The sequence below is a fragment of the Ctenopharyngodon idella genome, chromosome 3 (genome assembly GCF_019924925.1).
Source record: "Ctenopharyngodon idella isolate HZGC_01 chromosome 3, HZGC01, whole genome shotgun sequence".
Classification (NCBI taxonomy): Eukaryota; Metazoa; Chordata; class Actinopteri; order Cypriniformes; family Xenocyprididae; genus Ctenopharyngodon; species Ctenopharyngodon idella.
In genome coordinates this window covers 39,344,108-39,365,475 of record NC_067222.1, presented here as the reverse complement: position 1 = coordinate 39,365,475, position 21,368 = coordinate 39,344,108, and the positions used below count along the sequence as shown (strand labels likewise).

Here is a 21,368-nt window from a genome sequence, read left to right as displayed (position 1 = left end):
GTGCCGGGTACTTTGCCACGCTTGAGCTAGACGATGGCTTTCTTGACTTCTTCCTCTGTTGGTGGGTCGTCCAGCTCCAGCTTCACAATTTGCTGAGGGATGCTTGCTAAACCTCACCAAAGAGATTGGTTTGTCACCAAAGAGGTCCTAGTAATGTTCAACCCAGCTATGCAGGATGAAGGACTTGTCTGTCAGCAGGGTAAGGCCATCAGATGAGCATAAAGGAGCCTGTAAATATTGTGATGGGCTATAGACAGTACGTAGGGATTCACAGAAGGCTGCAATGTTTCCAGTGTCAGCATAAAACTGGATTTTCTCAGCCATCTCACTGTTCTGTAGGCTGATTTGCAGGCCTCATTGTCAGGACAAGGTAGGAGTCCTTTATGACAAGTGTGCTTCTGGATTTCAGAATCTTTCTCATCAAACCAATCTCTGTTCTTCCTATATGAGAAGCCTGCTACATCTACAGCTGTTTCCTGTAGGATGATCTTTGTTTGATTCCACCACTTCTCAGGGTCTGGCTCTTGGTTTGATGATTCTAGTTTGCAAAATCTTGCCTCTAGCTCCCTGTTAAACTCTTCTCTTTGGGTCAGGAGCCAGCTAACGTGGAGTTTCTTGGTCTGAGGTCCCATTTTTATGTGGCCTTGATTGTGATTTTAATTTTAGCTCCAACTTGCTCCAACTGCTCCAACCAGCCTGTGGTCTGTGTAGCAGTCAGCACTAGGCACGACTCTAGTGTAGAGCACATCGTGAGCATCTTTTTGACGGACCAGGATGTAGTCCAAGAGGAGCCAATGTTTGGAGTGTGGATGTTTCCAAGTTGCGAATGTTTCCAAGTTGCCTTGAATCTGGCCTTCTGCTAAAATAGGGTGTTGGTGATAGTCAAACCATGCTCCATGCAAAACTCCAGCATCATGATGCACCCATTGTCATTACAATCGCCAACTCCATGGTGACCCAATACTCCTGGTGATCTCTCTACCCACACATGCATTAAAAGCGCCCATGATAAGGAGCTTATCTGCATTGTCTACTTTCGAGAGAAGGGACTTCAAATCTTTGTAGAAAGTTTCCTTGATGATGATGTCAGACTGAAGGGTAGGAGCATATGCACTGATGATGGTCATGAACTGAGTGCCAAGAAGGGGGAGGCATAGACATGAGCTGGTCAGAATGTTCAGCTGGAAGACTTGTGAGCTTCTTGATCATGAACCAATTGCGGTCTTCTTTGGCTTTTCCAGATCAGTATACCCTGCTCCGTGCTCTGCGAGTGAACCTTCCTCTGGAAAGCAGTCTTCACTGAGTGCAGCTATGTCAATGTTCAGCTTGGCTAGTTCTCTTGCAGCCAACGCTGAGCGTCTCTGGGGTCGGACACTTCCTTCAGAGTCAAGCATTGTGCAGGCATTCCAGCATGCCAGCTTGAAGCTTCTTGTTGTCTTTATTAACTTTTTTCTATATTATTATCTCGCTGTTTTACCGCTGGTGTGAGATGCCTGTTGGCCACAGCTAGCCAACCAGGTGAGGGACGTGGCAAGCTGGGTTTGAACCACCTTTTCTAGGCCATGTGGAGCAAGCAGCGCTATTCCTGAAAAGGGCCGCTTGGTCGCTCAGGATGCTGCCAAATGCTGCTGTTGCCTCACATGCAGAGTTAAGACTGCGACTTCCAGTTGCCTGTTCTCTGTTGCTGTAGGTCATCTTGTCTGCGCTGTATCTGTTTATAGTGAGGATCAGGGCGTGCAAACCAATCTCACTCTAGAGGTGTCTAGGAGAAGGTAACTCCGACATAAAACCTACAGCCTAGTGGTCTCCATGGCCATCTCAGCCACTCTGGAATGAACAGCTGGCCTAAAGGAAGTCATTTAGTCATAAAATAAACCACAGCTCATATGGTCATTGTCTGAGCATGTTAACAGCTCACCAAAAAAATCTGTCACGAGTCATATAATTGACACAATCATCAGTGCTGCATCTTTATTAGTCTTCTATTTGTTTGTTGTTTGAGTCAGCTTGTGTTAGCTTCATCTGCTCATCTGGCCCAGAATGACTCATTTGGCTCCTAATAGCTTAGCCTATATTTCACAGGTCAGCAAGCGATTTATTTTGCTCTCTAAGATAATCTCAACTTCTGTAAAACACGATCTAAATTTGCAAATCTTAATATATGTCAAGTGATATACTTACAATATTAAAAGAAAAATAAGGATGCTAAATTTATATTATTCTCTAAAGGATTTTTCTCTGATATGATATTCAATGACACTATTGTCTTTTTAGAGCTGCTTTACAGCAGAATTATTATTACACTGAATCATTATTTTCCTGTTAAGCTGCTTTAAAACAAATCTATATTGTATAAAGCGCTATATAAATAAAGATGACTGACTGACTGATAAACTATTTCTACATTAAGACTGTACATTATTTATATGTTAAAACAGTATTTCATCTGTAACTAGTTGCATAAACACAGTCACTATGTTAAGACTGTCTTAAGAACGGGTCTGACACACTAGCAGTTTGCCAAGGGGTAATCCGTCTTACTTTTCAGATTCAAATTATACCATGTTACATTTCCACATTTATCTACATTTTGTAACTGACATAAAAAAGTTATGGCCAGTCTTAAAGTAAAAAAATAAAAAATAAATAAAAATAGATGTCTCACTTAGACTAGTCAAAGAATTTCATGCAACTGGCCCCTGGCACAATGACTGGACCTTCTCTGAGGGGTCGTTGAAGGTCAAGTCATCTTAAATTGAGCTCCTCCGATGTCATCTGAGGTCCAGCATTAACCCTGAGCTTCAGTTTGTCTGATGTCATTTTAAAACCTTAATGCTTAATACAGGCAATTCTGAAAGTGTCTCGGACTGTGTAGATTTGAAAAGACGTGGGATAAAAATGAATAGCAGTGTGTAAAAAATATGTAAATATTTAAATTAACATTCAGCCGCATGCTATGGTATGAATTAAGTCATACATACCTGGCTGGACTATATGGCAATGATAATACATTCTTCTTCAAATGAACAATTTTAAAGTAACCCTATTATGCTTTTTCGAACATTACATCATTTTACTGAAGACTGCTTCTCAAATCTCTGGGAGTTCAATGCAGGATTCGCAAAACGCTTGGTCTTGAAAGATGGGTCATTACCCAGTTTATTTGGACCAGTTTGCTCCTCTGATTCACAACCTGTATGTATGATTAATAATTGATGTTTATATTTTCTATCGATTGTTCAAAATATGTAGTTTTGTATTTTTTGTTGTGTACACCCAGTGCGGTGTTAACTGACGTTGTAGTTCTGCTAAGCAGCTGTGGGCCCATTATTGTCTAAAATATGTCGATTAATGTAACATAACAGAAACTAAGTTGACGCTTAAACATCCTGCTCCAGTGGTGCTCGATTGAGTTTCTGTTTGATTGACTACGTCAAATGTTACATTGTTGGACTTGGGCTCGAATTGATAAGGTAAAATCGATGCCATCTTTTCTGTGCATACATTGTATACTATCTCTTGAGAACTGATAAGCCTCCGGAGCTGTAATTCAGTTATGGCAATGGGCGTTTCATTTCCGATACACTTTGTACGTGGTAGACCAATCACAACAGAATGAGCCGTCTGACCAATCAGAGCAGAGTAGGCTCACAGAAAGGAGGGGTTTAGAGAGACTGAATCTTCGAACTGCTTCGAACGAATCGTTTAAGAATCTTTGGGAAATGAGGTGATATTAAATGTATATTATGAGAATACAAAAGTGTTTTTTGACCTTGCATGCATGTAAACCTGTTGTAAGAGACTCCAAAAACAATATTAGGAACCTTAAAAATGGCATAATGGGGCACTTTAATACTACAGCCAGGGGATGTAAAGTGATCTCAACCTATACAAAACCGGGACTGGACAAAACCTCTGGTTACAACTTGGGATGTACCAAGTAATATGGTTTGCCTTGACCAATGCATAACTGAAATAATTACACACACACGTTGGGTTTCCATGAAGTATGGGAAATTTTCAAAAAACATGATTCTTCATGATTTATAAGCTGTTTTCCTCATGGGGACCAAAAATGGCCCAACAAGGATAAGGAATTCAGATATCGCCATCTTTGTGGGGACATTTTGTCTCCATAATGTAGGGTTTACTAAGACACACACACACACACACACACACACACACACACACTGAGAGCTGGGTAAATAAAGGACAAAACACAGAAACAGTTACTGTAATAATTCACAATATTACTGTTTTTATTGTATTTTGGAATTTGGGGCTGTTACATGAGTGAATGATACACCACTTCGGTTAACTGGCCCTGCGGGTTTATATCGGCTGATGATGACAATCTCAAAATGACATATTGGTTCATGACTAGTTCTCAGTCTCCTTATTCTCTTGTTAAGCACCGGCCTGCTGAATTTGGAAACATCAAACACGTAACAGATCTACTGCGGCTGGAGTAAACACTCCAAAGCTTGCTTTGGCTGTACAAACAGTTTCTGGCTAAGTGTTGGAGTGGCTGATGAGCTGCGCTGTGAGTAGGCTATTAGCACACAGACTTTTAGGGAATTGCTGCAGCTTCACCTGGCACGTGCGTACATCACTATCCCTCTAAAGACGGGACATATGGGGCGGGCCGGGAAAGAACCTGAGTGACAAAGAGAAGGGATGAGAGGGAGGGTTAAAGAGGAGGAGAGGTGACCTCAGCGAGGTAGTACAACAGGATTCAAACACATCGGACCATAGAAGAGAGCAGCCGGACAAATCTACAGACAGAAAGACAGAAGTGTCCTAATAAAAACAAGCACTCAAGAGGCTGCATTACTATTGTAAACAGTATTGTCCTCCAGCTGTCAGAAGTGAGCGCGTGTCAGATGATGGCACCGCAGGTCGTCAGCTCACCCTTCCTGAAGCCGTTCTTTCTGAAGACGCCTCTAAGCGTTGGCAGGTCTCGACACCAGCGACGACACACGTTACCTGCTAGCGAGTTCCGTAATCTCACCCCACAGGACGCCATTAGTGTATTTGAGATAGAGAGAGAAGGTAAGACGTTTCTCAGTTACATTGGGGGTGCTTCAAAAAGATTTACCAAAACAGAGATGTCATCTGTTTGCATTAATACTTATTTATCTGTGAATTTAGCTTTACATCTACCTTCTTAATACTTATTTTTATTTCATTTTTCTGTAATGTTTTGCCAATACCAGTGTACTCTGCCTTTCAAAAATTTACTGTCAAAAATTCAATTTAACAACAAAAAAAAAGTTTAAAATGATCAAAAGTGACAGTAAAGACATTTATAATGTTACAAATGATTTATATTAAATGATATGTTGTTCTTTTGAACTTTCTATTCATCAAAGAATCACAGTTTTCATAAAAAATATGAAGCAACACAACTGTTTTCAACATTGATAATAATAATAAATGTTTCTTGAGCAGCAAATCATCATATTAGAATGATTTCTGAAGGATCATGTGACACTGAAGACTGGAGTAATGATGCTGACAATTCAACTTTGATCACAGGAATCAATTATATTTTACAATATATTCAAATAGAACAGTTATGTAAGAGTATTCTCTTAAAAATCCTGAAAAAATCTTACCGACCCAAAACTTTTGAACGATGTTGTGTTATATTAATAAAGAAATTATTTTGAATTTGTGAAAAAGTTTGTTTTGGCTAGCCTGGAAAAACTGAATATTTATTTACAGAATTCATTTTAAAATTGGTGGCCCAATAAAATACACACCAACACACATCTGGATAGGTAACAAATTGTTTTACATATACTATGTAACGGATTGCTTGTATTTCATGGTAGGAGAGTCAATTCAAACCAGTGTAAAGAAAAACAACGCTAAAGTCCTTAAGCACTTCCCAAGTTCTACATATAGAAAACTAGAAGGCTGTAGTCAACAAGCCGGCGTGATTGCGATAAACCTGATAATCTGCCGATAAGCTCTTATTTGCGTTGGGATGAGGGTTGACTCAGCCCTGTATCTTTCCCGTCTCTCCCTCTGCAGCATTTGTCTCTGTTTCCGGTGAATGTCCACTCACCCTTGATGAGGTGCTTAGTTTCCTGGGCCAGTGTCCTGAGCTCTCTTTGGGATGGTTTGAAGAGGGCCAGCTGGTGGCCTTCATCATTGGATCTGGCTGGGACAAAGAGAAACTAGAACAGGTGAGAAGTGAAAAAACACCTGTGTGGTTCTTTAAATAAACCTTGTATGATGTAGATCAGAAACATGTAGATTTAGTTAGTATGTGTTTAGGTTCTAACACACTTTTGACCATCTGATCCAGGAGGCCTTGAACACACACGTCCCAGACTCTCCCACAGTACACATCCACGTGCTGTCAGTGCACCGCCACTGTCGGCAGCAGGGCAAAGGCTCCATCTTGCTTTGGCGCTACCTGCAGTACCTGCGCTGTCTCCCCGGCCTGCGCAGGGCCCTGCTGGTCTGTGAGGAGTTCCTGGTGCCCTTCTACCAGAAAGCTGGTTTCAAGGAGAAGGGTCAATCTGCCATCACTGTGGGGGCCTTGGCCTTCACAGAGATGGAGTATCAGCTTGGAGGCCTGGCTTACGCACGACGAAACAGCGGATGTTAAGTTTCTTTAGCTTACAGCACATCCAATCCTGATAAAGGACTTTGTGCGTAGTTTCTGGATGGATCTCGGCAATCACAGGCTCAGAGGTTCACCTAGTCAAGGACTCAAAGCCCTAATACCACCTGAGCAAAGAGCCAGAGACTGACCTATGCACTTATTTAAAGAGATTGGAGATCTTACATTCGAGTATACGAAGGCTAAGTGCATACAGATGTTGGTTGTTTACTGAATTTTTTTTTCTTGTTAACTGCCCAAGATACACTGCACACTTTACTGGTCAAAAAACTGTAGTTGTTTTTAACAATTATTAAAAATAAAACAAACTTTATTTTTGGGGGGGAAATAAATGGTCACCATATTCATTTTTTTGTTTGATCAATAAAAAAAGATTAAAGAAAATCTTTAATTAACATTTAACATAAATAATATCCTACTGGTACAAAACTCAACCATTCAAAAAGTGAAGTCAGAATCTTTCTTCTGGAAAATATAAAATTTAATTGAAAATTTGATAAATCATTTTATTTTTTTATAACATTCCATCCCTTGGACTGCAAGTGGACAGTGAAATGTTGAATACTGTTTTAGAATAAAATCTTCCTTATATATTACTGCATATGTGACAATGTGTTTTGAAATGCAAACTATGTATACAGTGTATGAACTGATGTAAACTTTAGTATATCCATAAACATTCTCTGTGGCATTAGTCATACTATTATGGCTATCTAATCAATAAAAATCTATTAACAAAGCTATATTTTTGTAATGTGTATTTTATGTGGTGAGAAAGCATTTCTTTAGGTTTATGGACACGTTAAGTTATTATCCTTGGTACCATCCTAAATATTTCATAACTTTCCTTCTAACCTGTCAGAGTGGTTTAGTATGGACGCCTGTTTAAAAAAAAAAAAAAAAAAAAAAACAACAACAACAAAAAAGTAGTTCTGAGAAATTTTAAACTAAGAAATAGGCACACTGTGAGATTTAAAGATGCAAATGTGATGAGATATCTTATGAGTAATAAAGGCACATCATTATATATAAACTACACTGTTGACGTAGCAAACACAGTGCAGCGCTTCCGGATTCTACGTCAGAACGCTGACTCATTATTGGCTGACGCTGTTCACATGACGCATACATGTAATGCTGACATAGGAGCCGGCCAATACCGAGCCACCGTTCTGACATAGAACCCGGAAGCTGACAAGGAAGAGAAGTAAATAAAGTCATTATTTTTGTTTGTTTTTTTCACACAATAAGTATTCTTGTCGCTTCATAACATTAAGGCTGTAGTCACAGGGACTATTTAACGACGTATTTACTACCTTTCTGGGCTTCGAAAGAGGTAATAATGTTGAAGTCTATTGGACACCAGAAAGCTCACGGATTTCATCAAAAATACCTTAATTTGAGTTCCGAAGATGAATGAAGGTCTTACAGGTTTGGAATGACATGAGGGTGAGTAATTAATGACAGAAATTTCATTTTTGGGTGAACTAACCCTTTACGTCACACTGTGAGATATATAGTTGCAATTATGAGAGTCACATTAGCTAAGTTTCCATCCGAAGTTGCTCATTTAACTTATGCACAAAACTAGAATATCGCATAAAACACTTGTGAATAAAGCAGCGTTTTAATCACATGTGTTCAAGAGAACAAAACTGTAATATCCTGGGAAACTGGCGCAAAATATCTGTAATAAAAATGGAAGTTGCTGCAATCAGGGAACCCACTGTGGCTCTTTTTTCCCTACAACATAATGACACAGACAAAACACAATAACTGCTGTCATGTTCTTGAGTTCGGATGCTGGTGTTTGGGAACACAATTATTTATACACAATCATTTTGATGCCAGACTTCGGCTCATAGACATTTCAGAACTATCAAACCGACATCTGAGATGCTGTGCGAAGAAATTGGTCCACTGGTTAGACTAGTTAACCAATCACATCCACTACTGACACCGTGTCCTAACCAGAGGCGACGCGACGCTGCGACACGCGGTAAAAGGTATCTTTTCCATGTTATTCGGAGTTTTTGTCCTAACCAGCCGCGACGGCGACACGCAACAATTCTAATTCAGAAACGGTTTCTATTTCTCCGCGACGTCGCGGCTGGAACAGCAACACAAAGTATGGCAATGATAATATCAGATACTGTTTATGTGCTTTATTTAATGTTAAAAACGTCTAATGTGAGTTTGAATATCATTCTGTGATCCCAGCGTTTTTTTAGCTGTAATAAAAACAACACGGGCTAATTCACCTCAGATCTTGAAAATAAATAAATGGGCACAAGAACTTTAAACTGCGAACAAACAAGTGTAATTCTATGACAAAGATTGGTTCAGTCACTCCGTATGTACTTTAAACAATGTTTAAATTGTGTAATATTTATGAATTTTACTATGTACTTGCATTTCATTGTGTCTGCTGTGCTCTTGCCGACAGAGCCCGCCCACACTCTCTTCTGATTGGCTGTGGTTTTTGATTGATTTTATCGCTTCTCATTGTCGCGTCTAGTGTGGACAGTCAAATTGCTCATCGCTGGATTCGCATCGCATCGCGTTTGGTTAGGACACGGTGTCAGGCAAAGTCACGTGAGGCGTTTTTTTTTGGGGGGGGGGGGGGGGGGGGATTGAGGGATTTATTCTGTAAATGTGTTTCCATTGTAGTTTAAGCGCATGTCCTCTTATGTGATAAAAAAAATATATCAATCTCAATTGAGCGCACAAGTTCTTGTATGCGCATTTTAAGAATTTACTCGCATCTTGGCGTTTCCATCCAGTGTTTTTTATGCAATATCCCAGAATTGCGCATAAAAATAAGTGCTTGGAAACATAGCTATTGTGATACATAACCACATTGTGATATGTGATGTCGAAAAACAGTCACATAGAGAATACTTTTTTTTATATTTTTTACTCTGAGGTGGAAATGGGCTTCCATATTTTAGAGCTTGTTCATGGTCTAGTAGACAAGAAAAACAGACAAACTTCAGAGGTGCAGGTTGTTTTTAGCTGTATTCTGTAACAAGTGAGTAAATTGGGTAGCTAAAACACTACCCTTTCATAATCAACTATTACTCCATCAGAAGTAACACACAAATAAAAGAATATCATTTGAGTGCTCAACGTGTAACGAAAATATGGCAGTAGTAGGTACATTTATCAAGGCACCGAAGGTACAGAGTTTTTTCGTCCCTGGATTCTGAGGTTGACTAAACAAAGACAAACCTACCCCTGACATGCTAAAACATAAAAAGTACAACAATCAAATTGGAGAAGACGAGTTCTCCGTTTGGTGTACCAGTGCTTTTATGATGACACTGCCTTCTGAGACTGTAGTGTAAAGAAAGTTTTCGGGCGAGGGTGACCCTGTTTTCATATGATTATCAGACACCCTTATCAATAGACTACATAAAACTTTAGGGTACGTTAAAAAGCGTTCTTCATTTTCAGAGTCCTAAAATCATGGTCAAAGTTGAGTTCCAACTTGCACTTGAGTAAAAAAAGCAACACAAGCATACTGTCCACGTTCACAGAAAGGGCTTCATTTGGGAGAGATGAAGTGCAATTGGAGGAACACTGGGGGCCGGCGGATGCAGATCAACGACCAATCAAATCCCTCTGTCCCCGAAGCCCCGCCTCTCCCTCAATGGAGGTGCGCGTTGAGGTCGTACTTCTCACAGAACTTGTCAGTGAAAGGAATGCAGGTGAGCAGCTCGCACCACTCACACTTGATGGGATATACGTAGAAGAGCACCACGAGTCCGGCGAACAGGCCCACGAACACCACCAGGAAGATGATGATCTGGCAGCGCTTGCGGTACATGTCCAGGCGACCGAAGCTGATGTAGGGCAGGAAGGCGAAGGAGAGGAAGAAGCCCGAGATGAATCCGCTGATGTGGGCGAAGTTGTCGATCCAGGGCAGCAGGCCGAAGGCAAACAGAAAGAGCACCACGCACAGTAGCTTAGTGAAGGCCCGCCACGGCTGAGCCAGAATCTGCCAGCTCTGAATCAGCTCCACAAACAGACAGGCCAGGATGCCAAACTGAGAGCCAGCTGGACCCACCTAGAGAAACAGCAAAAGAGGGGTCGGGATAAACTCAGTGCTATAGATAGAGGAGTAAAATACCACTTTTCCACCAAGATTGAGGCGGTTCTTTTCCTAAAGTTGGGTTCGCAAACCTCTGATGGAACTGCAGAGGGTTTATGAGTTAAATGAACAGCTAATAATTCAGTCATATGTAAAGTTAAACCAATTTTTTTTTAAATAAAATATGGAGCCCTGCACATGACATCTATCTATCTATCTAGTAAATATGGCCACGGATTAAGAATTCATTCCCTCGTTTTATTCATTTGTTGCCTTGTTTTTGTCAAATTGTGGCCAAGTTTTAATAATTAGTTCCCTTATTTTAGTTAAATCAAAACTAGGGAATAAATTAGTAAACATGGCCACAATTAACTAAAACGAGGGAACAAATTCTTAATTTATGGTAACGAATTCTTAATTTGTGGCCACTATATAGCCACAAATTAAGAATTCAAAATATATATATTTTGTCCACATGTCATGTGTGGGGCTCCTTATGAAAACAATAACAAAATTGAATATTTTATTTTGTTTACCTGTACATCATGTGACCATTAACTGAAATAAAAGAACCGTAAACATAAGAATGTGTTGTTAAAGTTTGTAAATATTCATTTAAAATCATAGGGGTTACTTCAAGAAAATATTTTAAGTCAAAGTGCATCATCTGGCAAAAAAAAGTTTGGGAATCCTTGTCTTAGCTGGTGCTCCCAAACAATTTCACTAAATAACCTGCCCCAAATAAACATATTTGCTTTGTTTGCAAATCATATGAGTTTAAAGAACATATAAAAATGTATTTTTAATGAAATGTCAGAAGTTATTTTAATATATGGGTCAATGATAAATAAGAGTGTTTATGATAAGGAATAGGAAAAAATCATTTAAAAATCTAGTTTAAAACACGTGCAAAGTTCTTAGAAATACACTTTCTATTAACTTTTTGTCTTTATAAATTTTGTGCCTGTTTCACCTGGTCACTTCATTTGTTTTCTCTGATTGGATAGATATCCGATCGTGAAAACACCGGGGGCCTCATTTATAAAATGTAACTTACGCCTCTCTTCCAGATGTGAAATTTATAAATAGTAAATGATCTTTAAATTGTGAGTAGCTGAATGTTTTCAGATCTCCCCTGTGTAAACGCCGCCTAATGACATTAACATATAAAAAAGCACCAGTCAACGTCCAAATCCTTTACTTGAGAATGGCGAGCGGAAAGAATTGCTTAGATTTCCAATACCTGCAGTACTCCGACTCTCTGCCATAAGGAAAAGTGTGTACATCTGATCAGACTCTGACGTGGCCCTAAGCACTTTTCCACTTCAAAGACCGGTTTAATAAATATGAACGTTGGCGTGGATTTTAGAGTACGTACACTCTACATTCAAATCTGTGCATACGCACGTTTTATAAATGAGGCCCCAGGTGTAAATGCCTTCTGAAAGAAACGCTTTCGAGACGGATTTCAATCCGATCACTTCAGGAAGTGGCTTGAGACGCATTCCAAACGAAACTGGACAAGTGTAAATGCATCTGGTTGTTGAAGACACATATGTACTGTAAATTTTACTCCTCTCAAAATGTTAAAAGATAAACATGTACGAGTGTGTTATAGGCTATATGACATGTTATAGCCAGACATGACAGCACTACTGCAAAAAATGAGTGGCACTTCACTAATTCAAATAATGAATAACATTGCCTTGAATCAATTTGAAATCAAAGAAATTAAACAGAATATTCATAAATAAAATCATTTTAAATGGATGAAAACTAAAGCTGCTAGGGCTACAAACAACATAAACCAGATGTCCATTAACTGGATGTGAGCGCTTCCAGTTCAAACAGCTTTACTGATTATAAGGACGGTGATCTACTTTTGTTTCACGTCTGTCTGATGTTAGTGGTTTCTGGTTCTAGACCAGCAGGTTTTAGGGGCCGGTTCTGGAGGGGGGTAAGCGGGGCTCACCTCAGCCCTGTAGGGGAGGAAGATGGCACTAGCCAGGTTTCCTGTGATGCCACTCAGGATATAGATGATAGATATTCGAAGCCATCCGGCCAACTTCTCCAGGTCTCGAAGAATTGTCATCTGAAAACATACCGACACCAGGCAATGCAGAATCCTGTTTTTAACAGATGGGGACAAAGAGAACATTTCAAGCATGTTGTTTAAAAGCTGCTATGACATCTTTATGGATTTGAATGCATATTTTTCATTCCAAATACACCACAACATTCTGACATGGTCATAAACATTTCCCTCATACAAGATATGATGCCACTGACTCTAAAATATGTCCAAGAAAACCACCGCCTATGTCATAATTACACTTCTGTCAGCTGTCTCATAAAATGTGGCAAAGGCATGTCACAACAAGAGTCTCTCCGCACATGTTGTTATTATGAAAGACGTTTCAGTGCATTGGCCACAAACATGAACAAATATGCAACAGTCAATCCGACTTCAGCAGGTTCAAGGACGTTTGAGAGTGTGATGATCAAGGTGTTTGACAGAGGCACGTGCAGAAGCGTTAATCTGAGCCTTCTTAAGAAAGGCAAAGAGCTGAAGTGCAGCTCAGTGAAGCACTCTCTTTAATTACTACTACAGATCACGCCACACTAAACAGTGGCATCTTCCAAGTGTCAGCTGTTTCTTAAAGCAGGTAATCTGATCATATGTGTCAGCTTTTGAGCATTTGAAATATACTGCAGTGCAGCATGGGGCACAGTACTCATGGATAAAACATTCCACCATGTGTGCATAATTAAAACCCAGAGGAGTTTGTTTATAGCTTATTGGTTGAAGATTTAAGAAGAGGTCCCAGCAATTGAGTATGAATATGAATAAAAACTTTAACTCATGAGTCATACAGTTAGAGTGAGAGTAGAGCTGTAAAATAAATATGGACAACATAGCTCTAGTAATTTTGTCTGGGAGGATTTTGATGAGAAATGAATCAATAACCCTGTGATATTTTGCTTTTTCATTTCACTCTTGGTGTGAAAACACGTTTTGTTTGCAGATTTTTGTCTGTTGTAGGCTATGTTTCACATTTCGTGTTGTTCTTGGTCTGAACGGGACCTTTCATTTACATTGTTTCACTGTTTTTTGTTTTGCTGTTTGTGTGACCAGTCCATGACCACACTTCTCTGTGATAATTTGCTGTTTTGTTTCACTTTTTTTCATTTTGCTCTATGGGTTAAAAGGCCTTTCATCTGCAATGTGTAGTTTTTTTCTCTTCATCCTAGGTGTGAATAAATGATGTGGATTTGTACATTTTTGTTTCACTGTTGGTGCGAATAGACATTTAATCTGCAGTGCTTTGCTTTTTTTCGTCTTGGTGATGTTTCGTTTGACAATTTTTGCCTTTTCGTTTAACTTTAGGGGCGAATAGACCTGTCATGTGCTTTTTGTGTTGTTCTTGGTCTTGCATTGTTTCACTTTTTTGTAACGCTCTTGGTGTGACCAGTCTGTGACCACACCCTCTGTGATAATTTGCTATTTTGTTTCACCTTGGATTTTGTCTGCATTGTTTTTGTTGTTTTGCTCTATGGGTTAAAAGGCCTTTTGTCTGCAATGTCTAGCTTTTTCGCTTCGTCCTAGGTGTGAATAAATGATATGGATTTCTACATTTTTCACTGTTAGTGCGAATAGACATTTAATCTGCAATGCTTTGCTTTTTTGTTTCTGTCTTGGTATGAACAGTGTTTTGTTTGAGAACTTTTGCCTTTTCGTTTAAATTTAGGTGCGAATAGACCTGTCATGTGCTTTTCACATTGTTCTGTTTCACTGTTGGTGTGGCCAGTTCATTACCACATTGTCTGTGATATTTTGGGGGGTTTTTTTGTTTCAGTTTCGTCTGCGATGTTTCACTTTGTTGTTTTGCTCTTGGGGTGAACAGACCATTCACCTGCAGTTAGTTTCGGCTTCTTGTATTGTGTGTAGTGTGAAGAGGGTGTAAAGATCCCCATACTCTACAGTCACTCACCCAGCATGCAGGAACAGTGAGAGCCAGAGACGGTAAAACTGATCTGGGACCTCCGGGTTCAGGAAAGGAAGAAGGCCACAAACGTCATCCATGCAGTGCACCTGACAGGGACAGATTAGTGCATTTCTTTAGATTAGAAAACATTTAAAAGAGAAACATCTCGAAATACTGCCAATAGTAAATTAGATTGCATTTTCAAGCTTAAGACATTAGACAGTATTTAACACACTTTTAGCACAAAGTCTTAAGTTAAAACCCTGGAAGCTGGCACACGCTTCAGACCCGGGCAATCTTGGTGTGCCCTTTCAGACGACAACAGATTTTGCCAACGCAGAGGAGCTTAGCATGGCAACCTTCATAGTGATTACAGAGCACTTAGCAGAAGGCAGATTTATCTTCCGTTCTTATTCATTAGTCTAGTGGGTGAGTACTGGCAAGAGGTGAAACATTTAGGGCTGAGAGCTTTACACTCACTTGCGACCTGAACTTATCTAAGAGGGTTAAGGCCCTGATATACTTCAAACGAAATCAAAGAATGAACCGGTGTGACGTCATTTCGAACAAAATCAGGTCAAAACGAAGTTCGTTTTGTGTTCGTTTCTGGAGTTTGAAACAGCTTGCCAAAGCGAACTTTCCAGAAATGTTTGCTCCAGCTGGTAAACACCTTTGAGCTACCATTGGTCAATGGCGATTATGTAATAGGTAGGCGTGGCTCTGAGGCTCCGCCTTCTTTGACATGGAAATCTTCTCCGGTTCATTTTTTCTGTTTAGTCTATCATTATTACACAATAGTAAAGTGTTCAGTTAATGTGTTCAGCAGTATTTGCTATTGTCATCTGCTATTGTTAAATTCATTGTCACATATTAAAGGGTTAGTTCACCCAAAAATGAAAATTCTGTCATTAATTACTCACCCTCATGTCGCTCCACACCCTTAAGACCTTTGTTCATCTTTGGAACACAAATTGAGATATTTTTGATAAAATCCGTTGGCTCAGTGAGGCCTGCATTGACAACAAGATAATTAACACTTTCAATGCCCAGAAAGCTACTAAAGACATATTTAAAACAGTTCATGTGACTACAGTGGTTCAACCTTAATGTTATGAAGCAACGAGAATACTTTTTGTGCGCCAAAAAAAACTAAATAACGACTTATTATAATTAATAATTTATTCAACAATATCTAGTGATGGGCGATTTCAAAACACTGCTTCATGAAGCTCTGAAGCTTTACAAATCTTTTGTTTTAAATCAGTGGTTCGGAGCGTGAAAGTCACGCGATTTCAGTAAATGAGGCTTAGTTACGTCATAAGTCTTTAGAAATTTCAATGGTTCACCACTGTGGGGGGGCATGACTTTGGCAGTTTGATACACGCTCTGAACCACTGATTCAAAACAAAAGATTTGTAAAGCTTCGAAGTTTCATGAATCAGTGTTTTGAAATCGCCCATCACTAGATATTGTTGAATAAAGTCGTTATTTTGGGATTTTTTTGGTGCACAAAAAGTATTCTCGTCGCTTCATAACATTAAGGTTGAACCATTGTAGTCACATGAACTGTTTTAAATATGTTTTTAGTTGCTTTCTGGGCATTTGAAAGAGTTAATTAACTTGCTGTCAATGCAGGCCTCACTGAGCCATCAGATTTCATCAAAAATATCTTAATTTGTGTTTTGAAGATGAACGAAGGTCTTACAGGTGTGGAACAACATGAGGGTGAGTAATTAATGACAGAAATTTCATTTTTGGGTGAACTAACCCTTTAACCATTTAATACAAAGCAATTAAGCGCTGTGCTTTAGTATCACTTATAGCACATCTTTGACTTATTTCTCTTTTTCTTTGGTTTAGTCCGCTTACTTGTGAGCAGAGTGTTGCCTCCTCGTGGAAGTATCCTTTCATGAAGTCACAGTACTCCCTTGATGTGATTTCACACCTGCAAAGCAATGCACAAGATATTTAAAAAGTGCACAAAACTGTATTTTCATGCCCACTAAACAAGTGCATGTGAAATGTCTCATTATTGATTATTTGTTAGCAGTGAGTAATAGCAGCTGTTCTCACCTCCCTTTAGTGCCGATGCAACAGGGCCGGCCGGTGATAGTACAGTCGATATGAGGCAGATTGGTGTGGTTCCCAGAATTATATTTGGTGCAGATCTGTAATGCATATCTATATTAGGACAAACAAAGTACTGTGGTGCTAACACAGGTAATACTATAGTTCTTTCACATAATGATATATTTGATGCAATACTTACTGGCCATTTAGTGATGTCATCAGGCCACTCATGAGGAGATACCGAGGCTGGCTCTATACACGTCCTGCCAAAAACACAGTAAGATCTTGTGTTTGAAATGTCTCTGTGAAAATTGTGCACTTAAGTACTGAGTGAAGCCGTATTTTCCCTCACCTGGGGTCCTGATGACACACAGAGCCATACTGCCGGTTCTTCCCCTCCAGCTGAGGGGTGCTGGGATGCTGAGGCCATTTTACCCATACAGCCAAAGTGCTCTGAAACATAAAGACAGAGACGTTAATAGCCTGACAGCTTCTCGTTCACTGCCTTGATAGTCCGTGGCTCCTGTACTTACAGAGCATTCCTCCTCTAAGGTCTGCAGACAACCTGAACGGTCGTTGCGCACACAGCAAGCCGAATTTCGCTCCATTTCCCGCTTTTTTTTAATCAGTTGATGTACCTGCTGGTCCCGTCGCATACAAGGTGAAAATTTGGCTCCCAGGTGAATCAAGGCCTCCTGATGAAAAGAGGACAACGATGATTACTTGTCTTGTGATACTATTTTATTCAGTTGTTCAGCAGGAAAACATTCAACAACTGATCGCTGCTTATGAAATCGATGTCAAATCGATTAATCATGATTAATCGCATCTAACCTAAAAGTTTGTTTACATTATATATGTGTGTATATTATTATAATATTATCAATGTTATTATCATTATTATGTATAAATCTCATTAATGGGAAATCATGTATCACAAAAAATGGGAAAGTTGATTGCTGAAACTTATGCACATTTTGTACCATGAGACATGCAGTGTTTTTAGATAGTACTTCAGATCAGAATTTACTCATAACTTAAACCCCTGCACAGTGATTTTAGAAAGAAACAACTCACCGAACTTGGTCCAATCCAAAAGTTCTCTTGCTGCACGAATTTGACATTTTCATAAACGCCTTTATTTCTTAGGACCTTTGTGGGGGGGGAAAAAAAACAAATGTGTTGACAAACACCAGATGGTTGGAAACAGGAATAGAGCATCAAGAAATGCAGGAGTTTTTTCAAAGCGTAGCAGCACTCACAGAATCGACGGTTTCATGCTGGGAGAAGCCCACTGGTGCAATGCCATAAATACACACTGCCAAAATGGTGATGAGTATGTGAACGAACGTTATCCAATATGTAAAGAAAGGCCTGAGAAACAGAATAGAAAACACCACCTCACATTATAAGCATCTCCAAAAATCATAAAGAAGTTTTAGGGATTGAATGAAGTTTGCATACCTGTGGTCATCCATGTCCTCTATCTGTTGTTTCACGTAGCTGTCGATACGCTTGCGATATGTTCGATTGGTCAGCTTTCCCACCATGCCCAATCCATATGGTCTTTTTTCTCTTGCAAAGAGCTTCTTTACAGGCACGGCTATGCGCTGGCCTCTCCGCTGACCGTTCACACTCACTACCTCCTGCCTCAGTCTGACTTTAGGGGGCGCTGCTGTTCCCTCCTTAACTTTTCGCCAGCCGCGCTCTAAAGGTCTGTTTGAAGAACGAGCATAGAATTATAGAGCATCTTTATAGTCATAGAACAATGTCTAAGCCAGATGAATTATTTTTTTCCATTTTTAACATCTCATGTCAATAAAAAAATCATCCTTTTTCAAATATTTTTGGATATAATTTTAATATTTATAAATATTTGTAACAAAACAATTCATTTTAAATTGTTTCATCTTAAAACGAAAACGCATTAGTGTAAACGGGGCCTTAAATGAAATCATATCACATATTTTTAAAAATGTATTTCAATCATGAAATCTCTCTGAGAAGTTTTGGCATGTTAATGAATATGGAAATGTTAATGTATTTGGTCTTAGAGGACTAGATCTGCTACGCTTCTGCTGCAGAGCAAATATGGACTTGCTACTGCTATTAGATACACAGAATACTGCTGCAAGAATAGACATACATAAATCCCGTAGCAGATCTAGGCAGGTGGAGCTGGGGAGGTGGAGGGTTTCAGAGGACTCTGGACTAGCCTACAGAGAACACTGAACCAAACTATTTAAATGTTGAGCAAGCAATCTCATTGGCTGCAGAATCAGCAGAGGCCAATCAGATTGTGATGTTACTACTTGCAGATAGCATATAAGAGACCTATCAGCCTGCGCCATCTAGAGTTTCATGACTGAATTAGAAATTTCAAACAAAGGGAAAAGTGTCTGGAGTATCTCTGCCGCTAACATTTTCTATTATCAAATATTTTATGGTATCGCAGCACAATTATTGTGACAGATAATATGGCATGAAAAAATGTGTTGTGAAGCTCACAGCATTAAGTGACTCCTTTCCAACTCGCTTTTGTCCAGTGCGCTGCCTGTTAGCTCCGATTCATCCAGCTGTTTGCTGTCCACGTCCTTCATGGTGGAGTCTGTTGGAGACTCAAACACCTCATCGTGAAACGTGGACATCTCCTCATGCATCAGGGCATCCTGACGCCCGACAGACAGTAAACACGCATATTAGAAAAAGTCTCTCAAAAGCAAATGTATGTGTGATGTGTTCGGTGGGGTTTACCTACCCTAGCAAAGAACGATGTGTCCAGTTCATCTGGGAAGTCCACGACATCTTCCTCAATAAAGCTAGCAGGTGTGAAGCTGCGCCTGTGAGCTCGTCGTAGCGTGCCCTCGCGCAGCGAGCGACCCTTAAAATACAGATAAACCACACTTTATCAATCAGCATAGCATACTAAGCAGTATAAAAAGTATTTACTAAGAATAAAATAAATGGATGATAATTAATTCAAAGAGACAGTGTTGCGAGACCATTGGTCTGTATACCAGCTCTGCCTCTGATATCTCTTACATATTTGCTTAATGTTATTGATCATTTTTAAGATTGAATGTGCCCATTTGATTTATCTGATGTGTCTTCGTGAACTTAAACAACCTCAGATGACCCTTCGCTAAGCCGCACCTTACAAATGCTACTGACCAATCCTTCTTTAGCAGCTGTTCCCATTTGACACTATCAGACAAGCTTCTGCTCTGTTCTAATGTAGGTCTGTGGAGTATATGTGTGTTTGGATCCCAAAATACAGTAAAAAATTGCTCCCAGGTCACATGAGGTGTTTCTGGGTGTTTCTCCCTCCTATCTGCTTCGATGCCTTGATAAACTGTGGCATTTATTTGTTGTTGAGAATCCAATATTCCCATTTCTTTTGTCTTTTATGAGTTTAATAAAGAACTCAGTCTCGTCTTCTGTCCAAACATCCCGTGCCATCTTTAAAGAATGATCGACTTGTGACCTGTAAATGCGAAAAAACTGTTTCCATTGCAGTTTTGTGAAATATTCCTTTTTCGAATTGCCTGAAAAACCACCTCATGCGAGCGTAAAAACTTTTTTGCGATATTTGGGAGCTTTTGCGAAATTTATGGTTTCCATTGGGCGTATTTTCAATTCGGAATTTCAATTTGCGCAATTTGGAAATATTATATAGATATTATAACCATTAACATCATGATTTTCTGTGAAGTTTCTTTAAAACAATGTGTAGACATCTGGCCAGGTAAGACATTATAAGACCAAAAACTGGTCTGTTATTACCAGAAAAGTTCCAAAATCATTCAAAATGTACAAAGTAAACTGAAATTAAAGGATATAATGGTGATGTATGAAATCAGCTGCCAAGGCTCATGTGCTCACCTTGACCAGAGCTGCTGCCGCCCTGAAGCTCATCTTGGCCACGGATTCACGCTTGCGTCTGCGTGGGATGCGGTTCAGGCCTGAGCGAGAGCTGTTGAAGGAGCACAGGGATGCAGCGCCGGGGGTGATAGGAGTTTGAGGCACACTGTAGCCATCTACTTCCTCGACCATGCGAAACGCACGTCCTCGTGCCAGTGGGTCCACAATCTGAACAAAGAGTGCATGATTAATAAAAGAAGAGCAGGTGCACGTAAACTATTCCAGTGATGGCTTCTGGTACTGTACCTTCTGCATGCCATGCTGAGATGAGGGTACGTATAGAGGTGGAGGGGTTTCCGTGCTGGTCAGGGAGATGTTGTCCTGGCTGGGCAGCTCCATCTCACGGATCACCTGAGGTTTCAGCTTGCCGTAGCGCAGGCTGCAGTGTCGCAGGCTCTTCCTCTGCCATTTCTGCGTGGCGTCGCCGTCCTTACTGACCCCGAACCAGTCCGCCGTGCCCCTGAGAGTTATCGACACAACCCGTTCAGCTTGAGTTCACTCATCCAGAGATCACATGTGTTCCCTGACTCTCTTGTATTTCCCTGCAGCTGAGCGCTAACATGTTCTTGCACAATAACTGGATACTGTTAATGGTAGTTTCCACAAATGTGTGTCACACTGTCTCCTCCCGGTTGTATACAAATGAGATCAAGGAAAGTTC

The 21,368-nt window shown here is 39.9% G+C and overlaps 2 protein-coding genes across 4 annotated transcripts in view; one reads left to right on the top strand and one right to left on the bottom strand.

The window, feature by feature from the left end:
- The first annotated feature begins 4,656 nt into the window (after positions 1-4,656).
- aanat2 (arylalkylamine N-acetyltransferase 2) lies at positions 4,657-9,253 on the top strand. Its single transcript, XM_051887511.1, has 3 exons — positions 4,657-5,052; positions 6,040-6,194; positions 6,317-9,253. Exons 1-3 carry the CDS (start codon positions 4,884-4,886, stop codon positions 6,620-6,622), a joined length of 630 nt encoding a protein of 209 aa, XP_051743471.1. The 5' UTR covers positions 4,657-4,883; the 3' UTR covers positions 6,623-9,253.
- A 383-nt stretch (positions 9,254-9,636) lies between these two features.
- Positions 9,637-21,368, bottom strand: part of rhbdf1a (rhomboid 5 homolog 1a (Drosophila)) — a 56,086-nt gene continuing 44,354 nt past the window's right edge. For all 3 annotated transcript variants that reach the window (XM_051887508.1, XM_051887509.1, XM_051887510.1), the window contains 15 exons: positions 20,954-21,167; positions 20,669-20,875; positions 19,545-19,667; positions 19,295-19,455; positions 18,251-18,502; positions 18,049-18,160; positions 17,864-17,938; positions 17,320-17,481; positions 17,139-17,239; positions 16,986-17,049; positions 16,790-16,884; positions 16,586-16,661; positions 14,723-14,823; positions 12,703-12,856; positions 9,637-10,706 (listed from right to left, as the gene is read on the bottom strand). In XM_051887508.1, coding sequence (XP_051743468.1) covers positions 10,287-10,706; positions 12,703-12,856; positions 14,723-14,823; positions 16,586-16,661; positions 16,790-16,884; positions 16,986-17,049; positions 17,139-17,239; positions 17,320-17,481; positions 17,864-17,938; positions 18,049-18,160; positions 18,251-18,502; positions 19,295-19,455; positions 19,545-19,667; positions 20,669-20,875; positions 20,954-21,167 — 2,317 coding nt within the window. In that variant the 3' untranslated portion in view covers positions 9,637-10,286. The remainder of the gene's footprint in view (positions 10,707-12,702; positions 12,857-14,722; positions 14,824-16,585; positions 16,662-16,789; positions 16,885-16,985; positions 17,050-17,138; positions 17,240-17,319; positions 17,482-17,863; positions 17,939-18,048; positions 18,161-18,250; positions 18,503-19,294; positions 19,456-19,544; positions 19,668-20,668; positions 20,876-20,953; positions 21,168-21,368) is intronic.

Coding starts and splice junctions, on each gene's coding strand:
- aanat2 (XM_051887511.1), top strand. CDS start 4,884: ATGATGGCACCGCAGGTCGTCAGCTCACCCTTCCTGAAGCCGTTCTTT. Junction 5,053..6,039: donor ATTTGAGATAGAGAGAGAAG/GTAAGACGTTTC, acceptor CTCCCTCTGCAG/CATTTGTCTCTGTTTCCGGT. Junction 6,195..6,316: donor ACAAAGAGAAACTAGAACAG/GTGAGAAGTGAA, acceptor CATCTGATCCAG/GAGGCCTTGAACACACACGT.